Raw genomic sequence first — 27,153 nt, 5'->3', positions numbered from 1 at the left:
TGCCTCTGCCACAAGGCAGCCATTACAAGCTCCAGTAGAGGAGAATTTTATCTCCACCTGCTACATCCTTTCTAGAAGAAAGGAAAGGGTAAAAAGAAACCCAAAGTCCATGAAGAAGTCTTCTTTTATAAGCCAACAGAAAGGGGTGGCTTCTCTGGCCAACAGTTTGTGCCAACCATTTTGGATTCTAACTCCTTCTCCTCATGTCACATTGTCACCCTGGTGCCCTCCTCTCCCCATTGGTGATAATCTCCCAAGAATTACTGCTTTGGAAAGGACTCTAGCCCTACTTTAGCTCACTTTTACCCCAACTGCCTCTGGACTCTATTTCCTGCTACTCACTTCCACACTACCTCCACATAGGTACCCTTCTTCCTTCTGCCCCTTCTTTCTAGCACCCTTGTATATGTTGTCTTCTCCCATTAAAATGTAAGTTGCTTGGGGGTAAGAGCTGTCTTGCTTGTATTTGTATCCCTAGCACTTAAGACAGTGTCTGGCACATAGTGCACAATAAATGCTATATCCATCTATCTGATAGATACAGCCCCACAATGTTACTAAGCACTTGTCTATTGTCCTCTTACCAGTGGGCATGTCACCCTCTATATGGGGAGGTGTTTTCAAAAGTCCCGGACAAAGGCTTACTTGCCTATAAACTTCAAGTTGGGAACACTCTTCAGATCAGCATCTTATATATGGCCTCAGGTGCTAGACATGGTATGAGCCCTGCTGTTGGGGGACTTAGAGGCTGATGATTCTGCTTGAGTTGTGGAGTTCTGCATTCTGAACTGCAGTAGGGCAAAAACCAATCTGGATATTTGTATTAAGTCCAGCACTAATGTGATGAGGCCCTAAAGAATGGAGGGTCACCAGGCTGCCTGATGATGGGAGAATCAACTAAGGTTGGAAAAACACAGCAGGATAAAGCATCTATGCTCATCAGCATTGGGTTGAGGGATGTGAGCAGCTGAAGTGTTTTCAACTTGTGGGACTCAGTCTCAGAAACAAACAAAAACCAAATAGACTCAAGCCCTGCTCAGCATAGTACGTGAGACTGAGAGACCTGGCAATCCAGCTTAAGGGGAGGCAGAGGAGTTGGAATTTCACCAAAGATCCCAGAAAACAGGCAGAAAAAAGAGTAGGAGAACCTGGTGAGAATCAGGCAGAGACCTTAGGAGCCTAGGCTGCACATGTGTCATGCCCAGTCTAAGCTGTTACAAGTATAATGCTTCCATTTACCTAAGTCACCACAATCAAAGCCCATGCAGATGGGAAAAACATTAAATGGACTGGTAACAAAGCATGAATTTGCAGGGGGACTGAGCCACCAAAACCTAGGAGGAAAGATTAGGGGAACAGAAGAAGTCCTCTATCATGCTCACCCTTTCACTAAAGGGCTCTGAGCTGGTCAGACCAGGGAAAACCAAATGCTGATGGACTCTGGGGCATCAGAAAGTTTTGTTGTTTAGGTATTATTCAGAAAGAAGGGATTGTCCCTATTCTGAAAAGCAATACAGAATCATTTTTAAATGTACAAAGTAAAATAGACCTGTAAATGAAACCAATTATATTGAAACACAATGATCAAAATATTAAAAATAAAGTTCAGGTTAAGAACCCCCATTTAATTGTATTAGAAAGGCAACAAGGGACCATATCTTCTAAACATTCTATCTCCTCCAGTGCCTAACATAGTAATTTGTACACACTAGGTGACTCATAAATGTTTGCTGGATGAATGCTGAATTTTCCTGATAGATTTTATTTGCAGGAAAAATCTTTAGAGAGCAAGGTCTACATCTGTCTACATAAACCTATGAATGAAATGTGTATTCTGAATGCCCCATGAAGAACAGTTTTTCTATGACCAATTCACGAATGAGAAGGTACTTATTTATTTGTTGTCTTTTAGCAAAGAATTGGTAATAAAGTAGATGCCCATTGATTGGGTAATAGCTAAACAAAGTATGGTGCATGAATGTAATGGAATATTACTGTGCCGTAAGAAACATATGTTATAAATAGAGAAAAGCATGCAAAGATCTACATACATTGCTGTAGAGTGAAATAAACAGATTGAAAAAACCCCAACATACACAATAATTGGAAGTAAATGGAAAGAAGAACCACACAACAACAAAACCAAAAGTTAATATAACAAAATTGTAAAGAATCAAGCATGATTTGAATGAAGAGATTGGAGAATATAACCACAACTCATCCTTTTATAGAAGGTCCAAAGATGTTACATATTTCACATGTTTTTAATCAGTTATACTGATTTCTTTTCTCTTTATAAATCTGTTTGTTATATGGGATGACTTGGGGAGCAGAAGGGGAAAGGATACTGAGGATAATTATAGTGATATAAGAAACAGAAAATATCAATATAAACAATATTAAAAATACTGCTATAATGGCTACTGGATTATTTTGTGAAAAGTTTATACCAAACACAGCCCTGTGCCTGTCCTGTTTCTTAGACTATTGACAGTTTTCACTTTTTTGGCAGGTGTTCTACTTCAGGCCTAATCCATCAGTCAATAAAGCATTTATTAAGCACCTACTATGTGCCAGGTATCATGCTGAACACTGGAGAATACCAAAAGAGGCAACTTGTGGGTTTGTTATTGTGAATTGCAACTCTTTGGTGTGAAGAGCATTCAGTCTCAGACTATCGACTTAACCATCCTCTCTCTCATCTTCAGTACTACTCATAGCAGCAGCAGCAGCCATTGTGCTCTTGGCACCAGTTAGAATTGGGGGAAGTGGGGAGGGTTGGATTGTATTTGGATGATAAAAATTCAGCACAAGACAGTGGAAAGATGGGTTTTATTTAGAAGATAAAGGTTCACCACAAAACAGTTACTTTTGCTTTTTTTTCTTCTAAACGTATCATAGAGCTTTTTATCTGGAAGACAATTTAGATGTAATCATCAGAGGACTTGCTCAAGATTGCCCAGATTATTTAGTAATGAAATAATATTTTTAAAACACTTAGCATAATGCCTGGCACATAGTAGATACTAACCTTCCCCTGTCCCCGAATTGGCTGGGCTTCATCATCAGTCTTTTAGCTTCCCTTCCATTTAAATACCCAGAGAAGATATCCAACATATTGAGCTGATCTCCTGGGGATGATTTTTGAGAGGATATGGATAAGAATCACACAAGATGAAAAGGTATGGAGGGGTTGCAAAAGCACCCACTAGGTAGAGTTCTAACATTGATAAAATCACAGTTTCATTAAAAAAATTTTAGTTGAAGAAGTGATTTTCATTAGAAACTTCAAAGAAAAAACTTTTAAAGCTTTACCTTTTAGCCATTCTTTTTGGAAAAGAAAACTCAAAATGGTTTGATCTAGTAATGCTGCTGCGTTAAATTGTTTTATGGTGGGATAGAGACTGGGAAGATGGAAAATAGCTATTAACTTTTAAATATTAAGTGATTAGACCCCAACATATTCATAATAGTAAGACCAGTTTGCTGAATGAGTCAATTGCGATAGACATTTTATCACCAGAACACATTTAAAAGCAGCGTATGTCCCTGGATAGCTTGGATCCCTAATTACTGAATTAAAGAGAGAGATTCCTAAGGAATCAAATAGTTTTAGTTTTAAAAATTAATGTTGTTTTGGGTCATATATGGCTAATGGATATTTTTAGTTCATGCAAGAATCTAAATAAGGAGATAAAAGTTTATTTTTGAGACTATGATGGTAATCAGAGAAAACCGTTAAAAGAACATTTGTGTGAATATAAGCAGGCACTTACACAGATAGAATAGCGAAAAAACCAGAACTTGGAATGAGATTTAGAGCTCAGTCTTTACTCTGTACATTTTTAGCTCTTCCTTTTCTTTCTTTTCTGTTTCCTTTCTTTTCACACTTTATAGACATTAATCTCTGTCAGCAAAGATTTTTTTTCTTTCTAACTCATTGTGCTGCATTGTTTTCAAAAGTACAGTAGAGTTAGTTCAGTTTTAACTACTGCTTATTGCCCTGATTTCTTTCCTTATTTTGTAACAAGGAAAAAAGCTTTAAAGACTAATGTAATTTTTATCCAGCCATTATATTGTCTAGTTGAACCACTTCAACTCTTTGTCCCTCTCACTCAACTTTGAGAGAAACTCCAATAAGACATTGGTAAAAATGGAGGAGGATGGGAAGGGAAAGGTCCCACTAAGTATATAATCATTTTTTAAGACTAAGCCAAGCATGTGGAGTAAGTCATTTCCACTATTTTGGATATAATGAATCAAAACTTTAAGACACTGGTATATTCTTTCTTTAGATCTTTAGATCTTTCTTTGCATCTTTTGTAAAGATACTGGAATCCCAAGGTATAGCTGAAATTTTTCTTACCAGCTTCCCTCTTCTAACATCCTTCACTCCACAAGGGGGAAAAACAACTCTTCCCTAATTACTAACAAGTGTTAGCAATTTGTCATAAATTCACTGATTTTTCTATCCCACGTAGATCCCAGTGAGAAACAAATCTTGTAGTAATGGTCTTCAGGTAGGGTCTTCTAAATGAAATTCCAAATGAATAAATTCTTTTGTAGTAAGAATCATGTCAGAATCCCTGTTTGCAGAGAACCAGAGGGCTTTATCCAGAATTTTAAAAGATAAATCTACCACTTGCCCATGGTTTGGGGAAAGCATTTGACTTTTACTGCTTTTGGAACTATGTTCCTTAAGAATATATCTCCCAAGTTCTTGACTAAACAAGGTATAGAGAGGATCACAGGAGATAAAATGGATTAAATAAAATTGATTACAACAAAAGCTTCTGCGGAAACAAAATCATTATGGGTAAAACTAAAAGGGAAACAGTTGACTGGGAAAGAAATCTTTGAAGTGTGTTTCTCTGACAAATGTCTGATATCTAAGATATATAGGGAACTGATTCAAATAAATAAGAACAAGCTATTTTCCAATATAGTAAATGGTCAAAAGATATGAGCAAGCAGTCTTGCAGGGAAAAAAACACAACCTATAATAAAAGTTACATGAAAAACTTTCCAAATAATTAATAATGAGGGAAATGAAGATTAAAACAATTTTGAGATTCTTCCTTCAACCCATCGGTAACTGCTGTGGGACAAGAAAGTTTCTCTAATATTTTAAATATTTGAAGAACTGGTATGGAGGCTCTGAGCTTATTTGATTGAGAGCTATGGATTACCCTGGGGCTCAGGACAATAAGATTAACTATAAAAACAGGTCAAGTAGCAGGCTGTGGAGTGACCAGCAAATAAGATTGTTAACTTCTGTAATTCTGTTAACGTCTGAGGAGTCATCCAACTAATTCTGTTACACTTAGTTAGGCATCACTTACTTATTAGAATGTAAGTAAGTTCCTTGAGGGCAAGGACTGTTTCATTTTTGCCTTAGTTTCACACAGTACCTAGCATTTTGACTGGCACATAGTAGGGGTTTAGTCTATACTTACTGATTGTGTGTGCCCTGAGACAAAAGCTCTCTCTTTATTCCCCAACCATATCACAACTTCAGCCAAAAAGCTGTAATGATCTTAAGAAAAGAGTTGAATCTTCTTACTGAGTTCCTTCAATGCTAATTATCTTTAACCCAACCATGACAGGACTTCCTTTTAAAAATTACTCTAAACACAAAGGACTTGACTACCAAATAAAAAAAAAAAATGTGACCTTCGAAAATGTTAGAAGGGAGTGACTGAGCAGGAAATGTGTCAGCCAAACTAGCAGAATCTTTCCCTTAAAGAAAAAAGTAGTTTAAAGGCACTTAAAAGTATTTCCCCTCCCTTTTTGCAGTTGTGCATATTGTTTTTTCACAGTTTCAAACTAGTCATATTCCTAATACTGCTGATAACCTCGGGGTAGGAGTAGTTAAGGGTGAAATGTCATGTTTACTTTTCAAATGAGAGAGGTAACCAATTGTGAAAATGTTCAAATATATTAAAATTTCTCCTAAACAGATAGCTTGGTATCAGTACTATTTTGCAGTTCTTCCTGAAATTATGACAGTTTGAGGTTTGCTGATTTATGACTAAAGTTTTCTGAAGGAATTTGCCACATCTTATTCAATGTGTTTTAGAGTGGGGGGGGTGGGCTTTAGTAATATTCATTAAAAACATATGCTCTAGAGACAAATTTAATTATATTGAGTATAAAGGAAGGGCATTTATAAGTGGCTTTCAGTTTAAAGTAAAAAAATTATTTGCCTTGTTAAGTAATTAAAAGTTTCAAACTGAAATGAAATAGTCTTTGCTGCCTCTTTTTTCCCTTCTTACAAGAGTTATCCTTAGAAGGGGAACCCAGATTCAATTGATGTGTGTCTTTATTGGCCATTGAGGGTAACATAAGTCCATAACAAAATTAATACAGTAGTGGAAATATTCGATATGAGATTGTCTCTTTTTGTAGACAGACTTTCTTCTTAAGCAATCTTTACTGATTGGTTTGTTTGTCTCCATGGTATCATACTGAGTTTTAGTGTCAGTTCTTCTATAATAATCCAAATTTTAGAAAAAGTTGTTTTATTTGGGGATTTTATATAACTCACTCTGCAAAAAAGAACCACCTCCTCTTTTACCAGAGCAACATTTCAAAGTTTGACTCATGACAGAAAAGAGAAAAGTATTCACTATTTTATGAATATTATTCTTTTGCAAGCCTTCTATTGTCTATTCTGGTAACTTTTATTAGACAGCCCCCCCAAAATGGATGACTGGTCTGCACTGATGGGAAAAGTATTGGTCTGTTGCACGCTATGCCTGCCAGGCAACTTGCTCATTTATTAGCCAGTGGAAAACTGAGATATTGGCTGCTAAGCAAAGAATGAGAGCAACATAACATTGTTGGGAACTAGTGCTTTTTCCTAAGGAGTCAAAATATTTTACGTGTATCATAACACTTAATTTATCCTCCTGCCATTGTTGTGAGCTGTGAGGAGACAGACTTTATCACCTCAACTTTATAAATAAAAGTATTAAAACAGATTGTTGGAGTAATTTACCCCTAATTTCCAAGGAAGCTATTGTCAAATCTCAAGCCTAAAATTCATTGCCTATCAACTGATGCCATTGACTTATTCTTTCTGCTTACCATATTTTTTCCATTAGCACACATTCAAATCGTACATGTGCCCAGGAGGGCAAAAGAAATCTAGAAGGGGAACTGAAATGCTGACTATGCCTTAACTGAAGAAAAAACAAATGTCTTAATTTTTTACTCATTTAGGATAAGTAGTCAAAGGATATGAGCAAATGCTTCTCAAAAGAATTGCAAACAATTAGTACCATATTGTAACAACAATGTTGCTAGCATCTACTGTGGGGTGAAAGACCAATAACACCAGCACATAGAAGGGCTGCTGGCACAGATTCTTTGATCTGCTTTTCTAAGGAAAGTAACTTTAAGGGGTTAACAATCTTACTTTAATTAAACATACATATACCATTCACTTAGTTCAGAGGAAAAAGTCAGCACCCTGAACTTCAAGGCAAATACTAACAGAAATTACAAACAGATCAACAGAGAGGCTTTTATCTGGCTGACTAAATCACAATACATCCATAGGTACCAGAGAGAGAAGCAACAACATCTAGGTTTTTCAAAGCCGGGGAGCTCTGTGACAGCTACCCAGAGTCTTGTCTGGCCAAATCACCAACACTCTTCCAATGAGTGTGCCCCCAAAGGCAAACTAACCTCTGTACACTTCTGCAAGGTCAAAGGGCGTCACAGCCATGTGAGTCAAACCCATGTGAACTAGGCCTTCCCTTGATGTAAGCAGGTCATCAAAGACTCCCGATTCAATCAAAGATTCCTTAGTGCTGAGAAGCACTTCCAAAACAAAGACAACAAAAAGTCCACTTTGTTTGCCATTACATTCGAAAGGCAAAACTCAGCAAAGGTACTTGATTACCTCAGCATTCCAAAAGAGAAAACAGTAAAAAAAAAAAAAAAAAAAAAAAAGTCCCAGCCTAATTACCATATCATATATGAAAGATTCATCAAAATAGTCAATAAGTAAAATGCAAATCAAAACAATTGTGAGGCGCCACCATATACCCAGCAAATTGTCGAATATGGCAAAAGGTAAGAATAATCAAGAGCTGAAGGTACACAAGCATATCAGTGTACTGTAGGTGGAGCTATGAATTGGGCCAGCCATTCCAGAAAGCAATTATCAGTCGTGTCTGACTCTTCCTGACCCCATTTGGGATTTTGGTGAAGATACTGGAATGTTTTGCCATTTCCTTCTCCAACTCATTTGACAGATGAGAAAACTGAAGCAAACAAGGTTCAGTAACTTGCCCAGGGTCCCATAGCTAAGTGTCTGAGGCCAGATTTGAACTCAGGGCTTCCTGACTCTAGGCTTGTGGTATTCTATCCACTGCACCACCTACCTGCCCCCCGGAAAGCAATAAGTAATTATGTTAAGAAAAAAAGTGACAAAAATGTCCATAGCCTTTGACCCATAGAAAATACTTCTAGAAGGGTATATCACCTAGGCCAAAAGGTCAAAAACAGAAGGAAAAATGAAGTCACATTTACACCAACATGTTCATAGAAGCACTTTTTGTGGCAACAAGAAACTAGAGTCAGAGTAAATGTCAATGAATGGGAATGGCTAAGCAGATTATGTTAGATGAATGTAACAGAATATTATTGCACCACAAGAAGTGAGGAATATGAAGAATTCAAACTTACATGAACTAATATAAAGTCAGAAGAACTCAGAAAATGCAAGGATGAAATACACAATGACTACAACACTGGAGATGGAAAGAGCAACAAAAAAATAATGAAACTAAATACTATATAATTACAATAACCAAGCTCAGCCCTGTACAGGAGATAAGAAAATGCCCTCTTCCCTCTCTTATTTGCAGAGGTGTGATCCTATGAGTATGGAACATTGTATATACTGTCAGATTTGGTAGATGTGTTGATTTTTTCTGAACCATCTCTTTTTTTCTCTTTTAGTCTTTCTTATAAGGAATGGCTTATGGCTGGGAGAAGATATGCTTAGAAGAGTATATTCAGAAACAAAGATGATAGAAAAGTAAAAATATCAATAAAATTTTAAAATTTAATTCAAAGTACTGCATTCAAGAAGTTTAATATTTTTAAGAGAAATAGACATAGTCTGTATTCTGAAGGAGTTTCCAGTCTTATTTGTGAAACACTGTAGACAAGTGAAGGAGTATTTAAAAAAAATACAAGTGCAAAATGTAGATAGACATGCTATATATTGAATTATTATATAACTATTTATTTACATTTCTGTGGCTTAGGAATGGTTGAAAGTATAAATTGGGGGAAATGAGTTAAGTAGTATAGTTCTTCTTGTAAATTAATATCAGTAATAGTAAACTTTCCCCATCATAGGCAATTAATAGCAGCAGATTTAAGAGCATATTCGTGTAAAGTGATCGTTAGTGACCAGGTTCTCACAGATGTTAGCTTGAACATCAATTTAGGAAACTTTAAAAAAAATAAGCATATACTTGTACTTCATACTTCATACTACTAAATTACTTTGGCAAACCCATACTGTGAGATTGCAAAAGATTTATATATCTCTAAGTAAAAATGTTATCTTCCAGAAAAATCCTTACCTTTCTTCAGGTCTAAATAATATACCTTTTTACAGAATTTCTTAGAAATAAACTAGAAAGAGCTCTGCATTTTAGCATCACAAGCATTTAATAGCTGCAAATGGGAAAGGTAAATGTAATTAGCAGGAACATATAACTGAAAACAATATGTGAAAAGGACTTCAGTATATTAGTTAATCAATTTCCAGATGCCCATGAAGATTAAAAAAAAAAAAGAATAAGTTGCCAAAGTAGTGCCTTTCTAATGATGTTTTTCACTCCCTTCTAGGTTGAAAAAGAAAAAGCAAGCCAAACAAAATGCTGAGACAGCATCAGCCAATCCTCGTAGCACCACAACTACTAAGACTCAGGCTGGAAAAGAAGATGCTAAAGCAGTTATTTCAGAACAAGATAATTGCAGCATTCCTGTGGAAGAGGTAGACTATTTAACTGATGAAGAGAAAAAAAAGAGAAAAAATAATCAGTTAAAAGAGATCAGACGTACAGAGCTAAAGAGATACTATAACATAGGTAAGTTCATTTTTAGAGCAAGCTTTTGAAAATGTATTCATTTCTATGTTACTTAATTGTTTATAATAGTAAATATCTTGCTGTGAAGATCAAATTAGTTGCATTTATATCTCCTGTGAGAGATATGTTTATCCTAATGTAATCAATATGTGACCATGTCTGGTAAGGTTAACTGTATAGGTAAGGGAGGAGTCCCTACCTTTGGAATTTGGGAATTTAGTAACTTCTCCCAAACTCCACTTTCCTACTCCAACTAGGTGGCCCAGAGATGAATTATTTTCCTTTGTTCAACCTCTGTTCCACTCTGGAGGCCAGAAAATTCACTATAAAGGATGCCAGTGTACCTTATCTAAGTCTTGCTTACTCATGACTCTGTGGCTTAGGGGTAAATAGGCCTAAGTTGCATGGTTTGTCTGACTCAGCTGTTTGGGAGCTTATAAGAGTTATTAATAAAAAAGACTAAAACTATAAGAATCTGTTATAATTACAGATAAAAACCTACAAAGATAGGATGAGATCTTAGCTGTTTTAGATGGAAGTTGAAAGCTCAGGCCCGTTTAGTTCTTTATCTTCCAGGCTCTTCACTGGCTTTTTCTTGCAGTCCCTTGATACACAATTAACAACATACATCATAGAAGATTTGTGACCCTTCATAGTTGTATCTGAGACAAAGTCAAGAATTAGAAATAGCTTGAAGAAATAGAGAAATAGTACAGGAAATGCTATACTTCATAAGAATTTTCATTTTACTATTTTTGGATTACTTGTTTCTAGTTTGTGGCTCAGGAAACATACCCATTTCAGAAATGAGAAAACTGAAGCAGAGATATTAAGAGACTTTATAGAATAAAATTAGCCAACAATAAAAAAAATTATGTTCATTTTAATAAATTATGTTCATTTTAAAAATTAAAAATTTTTAAAAATTATGTTCATTTAAATAAAATTAGCCAACAAAATTATGTTCATCTTAAGAAATTAAATGTAATTAAGTTGAACTATTTAGTACCACTGAGCTGGATAGATCTTTGAGAGCATATCTAAGATGATTATCTCTGGCTTCCAGACAAAACTATGTCTAAACCAGAGGTGCTTAATCTTTTTTAATGTGTCATGGATCCCTTTGGCAGGTTTCTGTTGAAATCTATAGACCCTTTCTCAGAATTCTCAGAATAATATTTTTAAATGCATAAAATAAAATACACAGGATTACAAAAGAACAGATTATATTGAAATACAGTTATTAAAATATTTATTTTAAAAAAAAATTCTTGAACCATAGGTTAAGAATCCCTGGTGTAAGCTATCCTGGAAAGATAGTCTTCTGTTTAACTCTCAAGTCTCTAATAAAAATTTTTAAAGCTTCCCTTGATAACATGTCCTGGTATTGTATAGCTTCTATAAATATAACTGAATCCATTCATCCATCCAACTAACATTTATTAAGAGTCTTTTATAAAGCATAGTATTAAGTACTGAGGGATGCAGAAAGAAGTTAAAACTTTTCCCTTGCTCCTTCAAGAAGTTTAAAATGTTGTATGAGAGATAACACACACACACTCACATGCGCGCGCACACACACACACACACACACACACACACACACACACACACACACATATATATATATTCAAATATATACAATGGAACATAAATATGCTGTGAGCTCCTTGAGAGTAGAGACTGTTTTTCCCTTTCCTTGTGTCCCTAGTGCTTACTTAGCAAAATACCATGTATAGGGTGTCCCTAAAGTCTGGACGCATAGGAAATCTCATTAACTTCTCATTGACCATTTCACCAAAGACTCTGTGTTGTTCAGCAACTTCTTTTTCTTGGGTATGCTAAAGGAGAAGGTGAATGAAGATGAAAATAAAAATCACACATACAACAAACTTGATTGAATGCATAAAGAGTGAATGTGGTAAAATTGACAGCAATATGGAGTTACTGCATCGAGTTCACGTAAATCTTGCAAAGCGCATCAACCTTTGCATCACAAATGATGGAAATCATATTGAAGATGTTATTTGTTAATATTCCAGTTAAATAAAATGTTGTTGAAAATTTCATTCATTTCATTTCTTGAAAATATGCATTTTTGCCTATGTGTCCAGACTTTAGGAACACCCTATATATTGTAGATTTTTAATATGTACTTGGTGATTCTGAGGAGGAAAGACAGTTGGTATTTAATAAATGTTTATTGAATTGAATTGAGCTGAAATACAATTTCTGCCTTGGAGGGATCAGGAAAGAATTTGCGGAAGAGATAACTTTGTTCTTTGTGTACTGAGCAGCTAACATAGACCCTAATATATAGTTTTAAATATAGATGTTTGTTGAATTGAACTGAATTAATCTGTATCTTGAATCATGGGTAAGAATACAATAGGGGAAGACAGAAGAAGAGGCAGAAGGCAAAGGAGGGTATTCCTGTTGTGAGGAAGATAGCTAACTATACGGTCAAGACTCTGAATAGAGAAAAGTAAGGCTAGAGCAGAGGGGATGAACTGGGAGAGCAAGGAGATACTGAGATTGTGGTTGATGGGGAGAAGAGAGGGGAAGTGAGCTTAGAAAGAATAAGGCTAGGGAAGAGGTGAAGGAAAGGAATTTGTGAAACAAAAACTTGGAAGCATGGGAATAGAGGACTTGCCTCATGAGGTTACTGTGAAGAAGGCATTTTGTACGTTTTAAAGTGGTGTGTAAAGAAGAACTATTATGGAAATGAGGGATGTGCATATACAGGGCCCAGTAGGGGAGTCAATACTCCTTGCCACAAACAGCCACTTTCAGACTATTACTTTGCCACAATTACTCAGCCTCAAAGAGATTCCCTTAAAGTTCTCATCCTCCAATTTTACCACCTTTTCCAAATCCTTGTTGTTGTTATCTACCTTCTGATTTCTTTCCCTCTACCTTCACTGACCTTAGTGTAAGACCCTAAACCCTTGAATTCTCACCTTTCAGTTCATCAGACTCCTCCATCAAACTTCCACAGGTCCCCATTTTATCTCAGTCACCCAAACAGTTGGTCACAATTTTGACCTAATCTAACCAATCCCCTAAAACTCTTCTTTGTCCAAAAGCTCAAACTCTAAAATAACCCTTTGATCACAATTTCCTGTGCTTCAACCATCCCACCGCCCCACTCCTTTTAAATCCATTGTTTTAAAATCATAATGACCTCAGGTCACAGAATCGTACAGAATTTGAGAGTTAGAAGAAGCCATCTAGTCCAACCCATAAAGGAAAAGAATCCCTGCTATAACATACCCTACAAGTAGCCATCTAGACTATGCCTGAAGACCTTCAAGGTGGAGGAACCATCACCAAGGTGTCCCATTTCACTTTTTAATTGCTAGGAAGTTGTTTCTGACAGCAAATCTAAGTTTTTCTCCTTCCTGCTTCCATCCATTGTTCCTGGTTCTGCCCTCTAGGACCAAGCAGAGCAAATCTAATCCCTCTTCCTATTACAACCTTTCAAATGTTTGAAGGTAGCTTGCAGATCCCTTCTGAATCTTCTCTTCACCAAACTAAACATTCCAGATTCCTTCAGCGTTTCTTTACATGACTTGGACTCAAAGCCCTTCACCATCCTCTGGACAATCTCCAGCTTGTTAAAGTCCTTAAACCATGGCACTCTGAACCAAACATGCTACTCCAGGTGTGGTCTAACTTCAGCTGAGTCCAGAACAGTGATTATGTCTGTATTCCAGGAAGCTTTGCCTTTTGATTGTAGCCCATTTGCTGTTTTGGCTGCCAACTCATACTGCTGATTCACAGTGAACTTACAGTTCACTAAAACCCTGAGATCTTTCGCAGACAAACTGTTGTGTGACCATACCTTTCCAAGGAATTAAAATTAAGTGCACTGGCCTGTACTTTACAGGCTTTTTTTTTTTGAAAATTGAGGTAGTGTTTGCACTTTTTCTACTATGTACCTCACCTATATTCTCCATGATATTTCAACTATGATAATTACTCAGCAACATCCATCAATTCTTTAAGTACCTGAGGAAATAGTTCATCTGTGTAAGGCACACTTGAATTCATCAAGGGCAAGTAGATGCTCTCTCATCATAGACTTACTTAACAGGCAGCTAAGTGGCGCAGTTGTTACAGCATTGAGCCTGAGACAGGAAAATCTGAGTTTTAATGCAGCCTCAGACATTTGCTAGCTGTGTGACCTTGGGTATATTTGTAAAGTCCTTCATACCCCGGCCCCTTCCTAGCTTTCCTGTCTTCCTTCACCTTACTCCCTTCCACATACTGTGATCCATTGATATTAGCCTCTTTGCAGTTTCTCATACACAATACTCCAGTCTCCCAACTCCATGCAGTTTCACTGACTATGCCACGCACCCAGAACTCTCTTCTTCCTCCCCTCTGCCTCCTGGTTGCTCTAGCTTTCTTTAGGTCTCAGTTAAAACTCTACTTTCTTCAAGAAGCCTTTTTAGGTCCCCCTTAATACTAGTACTTTCCCTTTGAGACTACCTACAATTTGCCCTATATGTTTATCTTATTTGTACATAGTTGTTTGCACACTATCCTCCTCATTAGAATTTTAGCTTCTTAAGGGCAACTACTATTTTTGCCTTTCTTTAAATCCCTAACACCACAATGCCTGGTACATAGTAGGTGCCTAATAAATGCCTGTTGACCTATTGGATGACCAAATTGCCTCCCGTACTAATCCATTCTGCTAATATGCTTTGATCTCTTTGATCTATGACCAGAGGTATCTATTTTTTTGCCATCTGTCTCCCTAAATTGCATCGTAGCCCGATCAGGTTAGGATTCCTAAGGCTGGTTCTGGTGGTGATAGTTCACATTGCTACAATTACTTTCTCTTGCCAATCTCTTACTAACACCTGCTGCCCCCATTTTCTCATTCCCCATTCACTTCTTAGCTCCTTGTAATCTAGCTTCTAATCCCACCACTAAACTGAAAATGTTCTCTCCATGGTTATCAACTGTCTCTTAACTGCTAAATCCATCAGCCTTTTCTGAATCTCCATCCTTGATTTCTCTGCAGCATCTAACACCGTTAAATTTTCCCCCTCCTAAACAATCTTTCTTCCATGAGTTTTAGACATCAAAGGTTGCCCTTCTTTGCTTAGAAAACCCTAATGTGCTTTGAGCACAAGCATACAGGTGACCCTTGGAATTGCTCCACCCAGCAAAACTGAGGAATCATCCTATACCTAAGAGTTTGCTGTGATTTCAGTAATGATATCTAACGTGGTAGCAGCTTATCGGCTTATCTAATGAACTTATCTAATGCACGAATCCCTCTTTTTAAAAAGATAAAAATATTATTTTAAGATGTCACAGGTAATAGAATACTTGAATAGAAATATATCCTCAGACTTTTAGTAATAGATTATATTTTTCAGTTGAACTTTTATGAGCCTACAAAAAATTGCTAATAACAAAAGCATACTCTTTTTCTTTGTGGACTAGTTTGATTCTTAATGCATCATTTATTACTTGGCTTAGTGAGTATTTTATCACAAGCCATTTTACAGTCTAGAAAAGTCATAAATGTTAGCCTACCAGAACAGACCTCCATGTTCTTAATAGTCTTCCTTTTACATTCTACAAGATCATAAATTTTCTTTGATTGTTATTAGGAAAGTGAAGGGAAGTATGACTGAATTATACTTTTTCACTTTAAACATTTTGAGGGGTTTGTACATTTGTATTCCTTTTTTCACTGTTTACTTATTCTTTTCTCAGCTCACCTCAAATGCTCTATCACTTAAGAGGTTTATAAATGTGTAATAATTTCTGCTAGGATAACATCTTCTGCTCCATAAATTATCTCACTTACAATAAGACAGCTTCTTAATGCAATGGAGACTTTCTCCCTGTAGTCAACAGTTTAGTTTGTCAGTATTATATTTCCTTACCAGAAAGGAATTTAGTTAGTATACCCAACAGATTCAAGAGTATAATTTTCTGCCCTAGTATCCCTGCCAAAGCACACAGGTACTTAGATGTTGTACATGTTGCAGGCAAATATGGAAATTCTAGATAAGGTGTTCATTTTTGGCAAGCCCCATTTTTGTCCATAGCAAAACAATAAGTTAAAGTAGATTGTGGACATTTGCCTGACTGGATTTGTGCTACTTTGAGAGATTCACATTAACATTGTCTTAAGCTAATGATAGAGATTTATTTGGACCAAGGGTGGGGAACCTGGGGCCTCAAGGCCACATGTGGCCCTCTAGGTCCTCAAGTGCAGCCTTTTGACTGAATTTGAATTCAGGTCACACCTGAGGACCTAGAAGGCCACATGTGGCTTCGAGGCCCCAGGTTCCCCACCCCATTTTGCTGTGACAAATAATCGAAAACATTGTAAACTGCCTTGCTTTTGCAAAGCAAATCTGTTTTTAGCCAAACCTACATGTTTTCATAGTTGCTTTCCTTTTATTTATGCAACTCAAGAAGTTTTTCCAAAATTAGCATTCTTAAAACATGTAATTCTTAGAGATTCTTTGGTGCCTTCTAAAAACTGATTTACTAAATTAACTGAGGCTAAAATGTTCTTTTGTGTGTTGTTGGATTTGACCAAATCTAGATGCACAACTCTAGATCAGGGATTCTTAATCTGAGGTCTATGGAACTTTAATGGGAAAAATGTATATATTTTCATCTTTATTTTCCCTAACCTCTAACTGGAATTTAGCATTTCCTTCACTTAAAAATATTGTTCTGAGAAGGGGTCCATAGGCTTCCTTGGATGGCCAAAGGGATCCATGACATTAAAAAAAAAAGATTAAGAACTGCTCTAAATGAACCTGTATATTTGATGCCATTTAGAGTGAATTTAGATTTTCTAGTCCCTCTGAAGTTCTAGTACTACCTTTGACCCATAGCCCTATTCATGGTAAATGTATACAAAGATTATCTTTTCTTTCTGCTGTAGCCACCTGTTGCTGAGTTGCTACTGTTTGTAACTTATTCTTGCCTTAGGGGTCATGTGAAGCCTTATGCAAAGCAAGCCACCTAGTTTCTGATTGCTACACACTACATGAGCCTGTTCACCCACATTCCATACACATATCAAATTGTTTGAAGTAAGTTTTATTGTGTCACTTCTAGCATTTTCCCCCATCTTTATTGCTTGTTACCCCATTCTAGCTCATAGTGCAACAGTTGCTTGGTAATTCTGTTATCATGTGGTTAAATAAATTTAAATTTAAGTAAACTCAAACAAATACTTATTAAGAACTAACTGCAAAAAGTGCCATGGTAAGCTTTGAGGAGGCAAAGATTTATTTTAAAAAACCAGTCTTTGATCTTGGGGTGCTTATGTTACAGATAGGATGAGATCCTTAACACAAATAATCCTAATACAAGTTCCAGTGATCAAGAGATAGGTGAGGTGAAACTAAGTGGCCTTAGCAACTGAAAGAGGGGGAGGGATCACTTCTGAATAAGTTGTGTGGGTGGGGACATGATGGAGAGGACACCTAAGCCAGGCCTGGTCTAAAGTAGATAATAGCAGGCCCAAGGGATTATGGGTACAAATGCACAGAGAGCTTGATGAGATTTAAGAATGGTGAGTAATCCAGTCTGACTGGAGCACAAAATGTACAAATCAAATAGTGATAGAAGGATGGAAAAGTAGGTTGATGTCAGATTGTGGAGGCCTTAGAATGCCAAGTAAATGAGTCTGTATTTTATTCAGGGAGCAGTAGGAAGTTGATGAAGGCTTTTTAGCAGAGGAGAGATGTGGTTTGACTTGTGAGTTATGAAGGTTACTTTGACAATACTGTGAAGGACAGATTGGAGAGAGAAGAAACTGGAAGGGTGTGAACTAGAGTGGTGGCACTGTGAATAGAGAGTGGAAGACAGATATAAGCAATGTTGCTGAGTTAGAATCTATAGAACTTGGAGACTGGATATAAAGGAGGTAAAGAGAAGAATCAAATATGACTCCCAGGTTTCCAGCCTAGGGCACTAATTCCCTAATCTGACCCAACAATAGTAGTAGTAGTAGTAGTAGTAGTAGTAGCAGCAGTAGCAGCAGTAGTAGTTTGTCCTTTGGTCTTGAAGGGGACCATGACCTCAGGAAGGTGATGCCATGACTTGCAAGTGAATTGGATTTAAATGAGGGAGGGGTGTGTAAAGTCACCAGCCTCACTTTCTCCTCCAGAGCCATCTGAGTCCAGTGGCCAGATATAGATCAGGATGACTGGAGATGGCCCCCTACCCAACAGTGATATGTTGCCAAAAGTCTTACTTTAATTCTGATAGATTATTTGTATTCCAGGGCCTATCGAGGACTCCACCTTCTAACTATGTTAAGTATGGCTCCAAAAGCTGATACACAAATAGAGAGTAAAAACTTCATAGCCTCCAAGGAGTTTCATGACAAGGAGTTTGTTTGGTCTGGAGCTTGATATCCCACACTAAGCCATCTGTCCTATACACTCATCAATAGATGTCAGTAGAATTGAATGACATTTTTTATGCTTATGTTGCTGATAAAAATCTTTGGTTGTGATAGGTTTCCTGAAGCAAGTTGGTCTAATTTCAATTATCTTTTTTTATTTTAATTAATTTATTTTTTTACATTTTGAATTCTGATCTATCTCCCTCTATCCCAGCCCTTCACTAGAGAAAGCCAACATTCCCCCACCACACACACACCCACACATACATTTATATGAAACTATGCAATACATACTTCCATATGTCAGTTCCTGGAGGTAGATAACATCTTTCTTCATAGGTCTTTCTTAGGACCTTCACAGGTCCTTTCTTCATAGGTCATCTTGCTCAGAATAGCTGAGTCACTCATAGTTACTCTTCAAACAGTATTGCTATTACTGTATACAACATTTTCTTAGCTCTACTCATTTCAATCTGCATTATTTCATGCAATATTTTCCATGTTTTTCTAAAATCAACTTGCTTTTATCATTCCTTACAATCTAGTAATATTCCATCACAATCACATACCATGACTTATTGAGCCATTCCCTCAATTTCCAGTTCTTTGCCACCACAAAAAAAGAGCTGCTATAAATATTTTAGAACATATAGGTTCTTTTCCTTTTCCCCTGATCACCTTGGGAAATACACCTAATGCTAGTATTGCTAGGTCAAATGGTACACACAGTTTTATAAGTCCTTGAGCATAATTCCAGATTGTTCTCCAAAATAGTTAGATAATTTCACAGTTTACTGACAGTATGTTAGTGTCCCAATTTTTCAATATCCCCTCCAACTTTTATCACTTTCACCTATCAATTTAATCAATCTGATAGGTATGAGATGGTATCTCAAAGTCGTTTTAATTTTCATTTCTCTATTCAATAATGATTTAGAGCATTTTTTCATATAATTATATATAACTTTGATTTCTTCATCAGAAAACTGCCCATTTATATCCTTTGACCATTAATCAATTACGGAATGACTTATATTCTTATAAGTTTGATAGTTTTCTGTATATTTGAGATGTGAGACCTTTATCTGAGAAACTATCTATAAAGCTTTTCCCCAAGTTTTCTGCTTTCCTTTTAATCTTGGCATAATTGGTTTGATTTGTACAGAAACTTTTTAATTTAATGTAATCGAAATTACTCATTTTACATCTCACAATGGTCATTACCTCTTATTTATTCATGAATTCTTCCCTTGTTCACAAATCCAATAGGTATATGTTCCATGTTCTTCTAATTTACTTATATCTCCCTTTATTTCTAGGTCATGTATCCATTTTGACCTTATCTTGGTAAATGGTATAAAATATTGGTCTATCTATGCCTAGTTTCTGCCAGATTTCTTTCCAGTGTTTCCAGCAGTTTTTACCAAATAGTGAATTCTTACCCCAAAAGCTTAAATCTTTATGTATATCAAAGATGAGGTTACTATAATCATTTACAGGTATGTATTGTATATCTATTCTGTTTCACTGATCCGTCTGTCTATTTATTTGCTAGTACCAGATAGTTTTGATAACTACTGCCTTAGAATACAGTTTAAAATCTTGTACTACTAGAACTCCTTCCTTTACATTTTTTCATTAATTCCTTTGATACTCTTGACCTTTTGTTCCAAATGAATTTTGTTATTATTTTTTCTAGCTCAATAAGATAACTTTTTGGTAATTTGATTAGGATGGCACTGAATTGAGTAGACTAGGTAGAATTGTCATTTTTATATTGGCACAGCCCACCTATGAACAATGGATATTTCTCTAATTATTTAAATCTAACTTTATTTGAATAAAAGGTCTCACTTTTCCTTATGTGCAGCTGGCACAAAAAGCATTCCTATGCCTAAAAAGGTGCTCAGCAGGAAATGAGATGATGGCTCAAGTCACCAAAACTTTGCCATCCCTCCATCAATGTCACCACAACTCTTGTGATCAGGACTTGGCAGCTACTCTAGCTCTCTCTTCTGTTCAGTATCCAAGGGAAAGAGAGAACCAGCACTTAAGAATGTCCTGGAGACATGTATTTACCTTGGCAGATATACTCCCAGGTATTTTATATTGTTTACAATCATTTTAAATGAAACATCCCTTACTATCTCTTTTTGCAGAGCTTTGTTGGTGATATATAGAAATGCTGATGATTTATGTGATTTGGCTTTGTATTTATCCCTGTCTCATTGAGGTATTGTTTCATCCACTATACTACCTTGAAGAAATGTTTTTTGGGTAGAGTTTGTCTCAAATAGTTATACTTGTGCTACTGTTTCAGGGATACTTTATGATCTTTGTAGACTCCTAAAGGGAAAGTGTTCGAAGGACCAGAAGTATATTGTAATATCTACTCTCAAATAGTGGTAATAACAACTAACATTTATATATCACATTAAGTTTAATCCTATGAGAGAATTTAAAGACCTTGCTCAGAGGTATACAGTTATTAGGTGTCTGAGGTAGAATTTGAATTCAGGTCTTTCTTACTCTAGGTTCAACTTGTTTCATTTCTGATAGAGCTGACTATGGGTTCTCATCTGCTTTTCTAGATCAACATTTTCTCAGAATCTGCTTTAGTGGAGCTCTCATTATGGAAGCATGCTTCTGTAACACTGATGAATATATGGTCCCTGTGATTCATTTTTTTCAATAATTGGTATTATTAAGTATTTTTCCTGTGAATAAAACTATGCTAGGTGAGATTACACAAAGATAATTAAGACATGGTCCCTGCTGACAAAAGTTTATAATTTAGTGGGGGAAGGGGAGGTAGCACATATACAAATATACAATATGTTTACAAGAACTCTAATAACACTATACAATAACTATAGTGCACAACAGAATAATAAAACCAGAAGAGGTTAAAAAGAAGGGGGGAAAGAGTATGTAAAGTCTGAGGAAGGATAAAACATTTTCAACTAAGGGGATCAAGAAGGACTTCTTGGAAGAGGTAACATTTCACCTCAGAGATGGAGGGAGGGCTTCCCAGGCATAGGAAATGTTGTGAGCAAATAGAAAGACAGTGTATGTGTAGGAGAGACAGCAAGAAGTCCACTTTGGCTGAACTGTAGTACACATGGAGTGGAGTACTGAGGGATGAGCCTGAAAAGGTAGGGAAGCCTTCAATCCTATGCAGAGGGGTTTAGAGTCCTGCTAATATTTTTTGAATTTCTTATGTATCTGCTGCGTAGCTGAGGCCATATCTATTGGAACATATCATAGTGTAGAAGTGCACTGAGATTAAGGTAGTTCACAGTTGACAATCCTATAGTAAGTCATAGCCAGAATTATCTCAGCAAAGCCTTGGCAATGAGATGCTAAAATAGTTGCCCCAAATATTTTTCACCTAATTTCTGAAGGATGATTACAGTCATGACATGTTTAAAATTATGGGACATTTCCTTAGCAATTCTTACGGTAAACCCTTCCGGCTAGTTAATCTCACTAGGTGTACCATTAGAGTCTGAGCTTAACAGTCCTTTCACAACTGACTGAAGACAGACCAAACCTCAAAAGCTGACAAAAATTACATCTTGGTATAATTGCTCTGGTACACAGAGCCTCATATAAGCATTCTATTCTTTTTTTTTTTTAAATGAGGTTAGAATCTGTCATCTTCACTGTTTCTACAGTAAAAAGATAGGAAATGTCATTTTGGACCAGTAGGTGGTGCAATAAGCATTGTTTTCCATAGTTTCTTTTCTGGAGCACTGGTTACTTTATGTACTTTATTCTGCACCTATATCATTTGAAGGCTTAGCTGAATGTTGTTTTCAGGCAACTAACTCCTGGAAACAATAAACCTATAATGAATATTTCTCTAGGCCCTCCTTGTTGCAAATAATTTTTTTGGAAGGGGAAAGGCAAGGCAGTTGGGGTTAAGTGACTTGCCCAAGGTCACACAGCTAGTAAGTGTCAAGTGTCTCAGGACGTATATAAGCTCAGGTCCTCCTGACTCCAGGACTGGTGCTCTATTTACTGTGCCACCTAGCTGCCCTGCAAATAATTTTTTAATGTAATTTTAGTAATGTTTAGAAAAAATTCATTGAAAATCATTTGATTTATTTGTTTAAACCACTTAAAACCCTGTTTTCTGTTTGATTATTAAGTGGAGTCAAACCATATATGAAAATCATTCTCTGCTGTAGCATAGTTATTCAACTGCTTTAGCATCATTCCCAAGTTATCAAAGAAGAGCCTATTTTTCAATTTCAGCAACTTAAAAAAAAAAGCATTTGTGAGCAACATCTATGTTTAGACCACTATGCTGTGGAGATATAAAGATTAGATAAGATAGTCTCTGTTGTTTGCTAGGGGATACAACATAGAGGTAGCTAGGTGACTTACTAGATAGAATGTTGGAGTTGGAGTCAGAGAGGCCCAAGTTCAAATGCTACTTCAGACACCTACTAGCTTTGTGACCTTGGGCACAGCACTTAATCTCTCTCATCCTCGGTTTCTTCTTCGGCTAAATGGGGAGAATAATAGTACATATCTTACATGGTTGTTGTGAGGACCAAATAAGACACGTATGTATGTATAGTGCTTTGCAAACTTTGAAGTTCTATATAAATGGTAGTTATTTTTGATATCACTATTTTTTATGTGAAACTCAGTTCTTCCTGCTTAATAATTTTCCATCTTCTCTTGATGTCTGAAAGAATATAGCAGTGAAGATCCTACTACTCAGTATCGTGAAAGGTCACTAGAGGTACACTAACACTAGAAATGGTCATGACTCTAAATTAGTTTGGGTAGTGGGGAAGAAAAGGAAGGAAGTATTTTACTGAGGCAGAGCTAATCAGATAGATCTAGTTTCATCTAAGGTCCTTTTCAGCTTTAAATCTATAACCCTGTTATTTGGACCAGTTTTTTCATAGACTTCATTTGTTTCAGATTTTCACTTTTCATTCTTGCTTTTTATGTTCTTAATGTACATAAGATAGATAGTATAAAATAAAATATCCATTACATATATATTTTCACTATTGGATTGCGTTTGATTTTTACAAGTATACGGCACTTCTCCTATAACCTTTTCAATTTGCTTTCCATTAAGTGCAACTAGTAAACATTTATTATGTACCTAAAATGTGTAAGGTATAATGCTGGGGTTACAAATATTTAGAAATCCTGCCCTCACAGAACTCACACATTCTTATGAGGAGATAATATATACACATTTAAGTAGAATAAAAGGTGTGCAGAGCAAATCTAGAATCCAGAGGACTTGTTCTAGGAAAATTTGAGGAGGCAGTGATTTTCTGTTGGTGGGGATCAGGCAGGGCTCTTTATACAGGACGTAGGGCTTGAGTTCAGATTTGAAAAAAGAAGATTCTTAGTAACAGTAATGAAGACTGAGTAAATTCAAGGCATGAGGGACTGTCCACATGGAGGCAGGAAATGGCATATCGAGTTCGGGGAAGTAGTATAGTTTGGCTTTGTGGTTTAGTAAATGAAAGGAAGCGATATGAAATAAGGCAGGAAAGGTGGTTTGGAGCCAGATTGTGGGAGGACTTAAATACCAGACTAAGAAGTTTTTGGTTGTTTTTTGTTTTGTTTTGAGTTTTTTGTTTTTTTTTTTACCCTAGAGGCAATAGGGAGCCAGCCATCATAATTACATTATTTAATTTGGTTAGTCAGAATTATGTACTAAAAGCTGTTTACTGGAAAGGATACATTCCACCTTAGTTATTACATTATTCATGTGCACTTCCTTTCCTAACAGGTTGGGATGGATAAGAGTCATATATGTTTAAATAATTATATCAGAAAGGAAAGAGAATTTTAGAATACTACTGATTTGGAATGGTGCACACAGTTCTGACTGCTAGTCTTTCAGTGCCACCTTTCCCTCTGGTTCAGAAGATTTTGCTACTAAAAGATGTTATTAAAGAGAGACTGGCTGGCTACTCCGCCACAATGACCTAAAGACCACATTCTAGACAGTTCTGGAGTTTAGGGGCTCAAATTGATCTGTCCAACCAGAGCTGATCAGGCTTTGGAAAGCCCATTCAATTCATTAGGTAAGTAAATGGAACATCAGTTTGTTAATTTACAATGAGAAATGTAACTTGTAGTGTTACCAAATTATTATGTAAACCATTTATTTATTCAAAAAACATTTATTAAATGCCTATTATATGTTAGGTACAGAAGACATAAAGATAACACACATTCCTGCCTTCAAGTAGCTTCTATTTTATTGGAAAAATAACAGGTACACAGATAAATAAAACAGATATGTAACATGGATACTCTAGCCCTCTCAAAACCAGGGAAGTTTCATCTGCCCACTCAGTGTTACCCAAAAACCTGAAAGTTTTGAGGCAATTTTTCTACCTGCATAGACTGTGTTACCTACTTTGCTGCCACCACCATTATTAGGGTCCTATGCCTAGCCTCCAGTTCCAGTTAACCACTTAATATCATGAGCTTTTACAAAGAGATATTTACTTTAAAGATATAGAAAGAACAAACATACATTTCTACCAACACCTTGGGGCATGCTCTTCTTTACCCTACCCGGTGGATGATAGAGCAGGTTTAGCCCTAAGTTCATTTCTCACATAGGGTTGGCCCCATCAAATTTATGTCCAGATGTACCATCACTGCCTAATGAGTCCAAGTTTTAGCTACTATTGAGTTGAGTTTCCAAAAGTCACTCTCAAAAGTTTCTCCTTGCTTCTTGGGGCATTGATGTTTTGCAATACTGTTTCAACAGTCTGGCTAGCAGCTATTGTGGGGGTGAAAGACCAACACAAGCCCAACAACAAGCATGCTACCAGCACGCTGCAAAAGCCCAGGTTCTTTTGTTCTGCTTTACTAAGGAAAGCAATGTTAAGGGGTTGACAAGTTTACTTTAATCCGGCATACAAATAACATTCACTTAGTTCAGGGGAAAAAGCCAGCACCCTGAACTTCGGAGCAAATACAAACAAATTGCAAACATCAACTGACAGACCAAAGAATTCATAGTTACCAACATCTAGGTTCAGCCCGGGAGCTCATAACAAGGGCTGGCCCACAGTCACTCGCACCAGCACTGCTGTGGGTCAGAGCTCCGAAAAAGAGAAAGCCAACCCCTGGTTTTATATCTTTTTCAGGGTCAAGGGTGAGTCACACATGCGACTCACCCACATGACCTAAAATCGTCACAAAGACACCACTTAAACCCATGTGGTCTAAAAGCCTGTGATGTCCCAAACATGTCACTCAAACTCATGTGTAAACTAGGCCCTCCCCTGAGGCAAGGAGGTCACCAAGGACTCTCAATCTTATCAAGGAAACAAAGGCCAAACTCTTCAAGGGCACTTGGTTGAACTGAGTGCTAAGAGCCCGTTTTGTTTACCAACACAAATACCTGTGCTAGAGTCTGATTTCCATATTCCTGAGGCTCACTCTCATAATCAAGTTAAGAAACTCAGCTTCCTGAACCCAGACCATAAAAAAATGAATGAAAAGGCCTGTTTCTTGGGAGACCATTCAGAGGGAAAGAAGGACCTGAGACCATTTCCCTTTACACATGGTTTCTTACTGGATGCCAGGATAGACCTAACTCCCTCAGATGAAAATAGATCCAAGAAATAGTATCTAAAGCTAAAAAGCTTTTTTGAAGAGGCTGACAGTTCCATTATTTCCACAACCGGTGCCTCCAAGTCACTTGCCCTTGAAAGAGGCATCCATCTTCTTTTTAAATAAAATGCACCTTAAGTACAATTTCCCAATCAGGCTATTCTGGGTGACAGTGCCATGTTCTCAAGCTCATTTGTACCTTTCTGGAAGATGCAGGTCAGAGAATTTCCCCCAATTAATGAGGCTTTCTCTTACAGCCACAAGCATTGAAGAAACTCCCATGTTGTCTGTCTATGGACACACAATCCTACATCTGACATTATAACTATTTCTGTGGATATCTTATAATAATGTATGTATGTATTATTCAGAGATAATGTATATGTAAAGTACTTTGTAAACTTTAAAGTACTTTATAAATCATAAATAATATTATTATCCTATTATTAGACTCTTTGAGGCAGGGGCTTTTTCTTATCTTAATTTTATATCTCTACCAAAGTCTAATGTAGTTAAGTTCTACATGCAGCAGGTACTTATAAACATTATAAAATAGGCAATTCAACAGAACAGTGAAGGTAGTTAACTACTCATAAAGATAAAGAAGTTTCTTATGTCCCTCTTTTCCTCTTGAGCAGTGGTAAACTTGGGATAAAGTTACGAAGTCTTGACCTAGGAACTTACTTGTCAACTCCTTATCAAGAAATAAGATAATGTCCCAAATTTTGTAATAAGTAATTCATAGATTGAAATCTGTCTCTTCAGTTTCTGAAGGTGAAAGAGAGGTTCAAAGTACAATAAAACATCTCCCAATTGTATTCAGAGAATAAAGCAAAGCAAAAACGGTGACTGTGGGATCAATTTTAAATGGTGATTGTGGGATCAATTTTTTTTTTAGTGCAAAAGAATTAATATCAATAGTATAGGACAGCAAAGCAGAATATTACTTGAGAGAACTACAGTATTAGTGATAATAAGAGATATTCCTAGGGATGTAAATCAAATCAATAG

At 36.5% G+C, this 27,153-nt stretch overlaps 1 protein-coding gene across 2 annotated transcripts in view; it reads left to right on the top strand.

Annotated features, from left to right (window-relative positions):
• Positions 1–27,153, top strand: part of NCOA7 (nuclear receptor coactivator 7) — a 187,613-nt gene that overhangs the window by 84,549 nt on the left and 75,911 nt on the right. For both annotated transcript variants that reach the window (XM_036767325.1, XM_036767324.1), the window contains exon 3: positions 9,877–10,118. In XM_036767325.1, the coding sequence (XP_036623220.1) occupies positions 9,877–10,118 (242 nt within the window). The remainder of the gene's footprint in view (positions 1–9,876; positions 10,119–27,153) is intronic.

The sequence above is a fragment of the Trichosurus vulpecula genome, chromosome 7, assembly GCF_011100635.1.
Source record: "Trichosurus vulpecula isolate mTriVul1 chromosome 7, mTriVul1.pri, whole genome shotgun sequence".
NCBI lineage: Eukaryota > Metazoa > Chordata > Mammalia > Diprotodontia > Phalangeridae > Trichosurus > Trichosurus vulpecula.
Note: the sequence above shows the minus strand (reverse complement) of the source record. Positions and strands in the feature narration are given on the sequence as shown.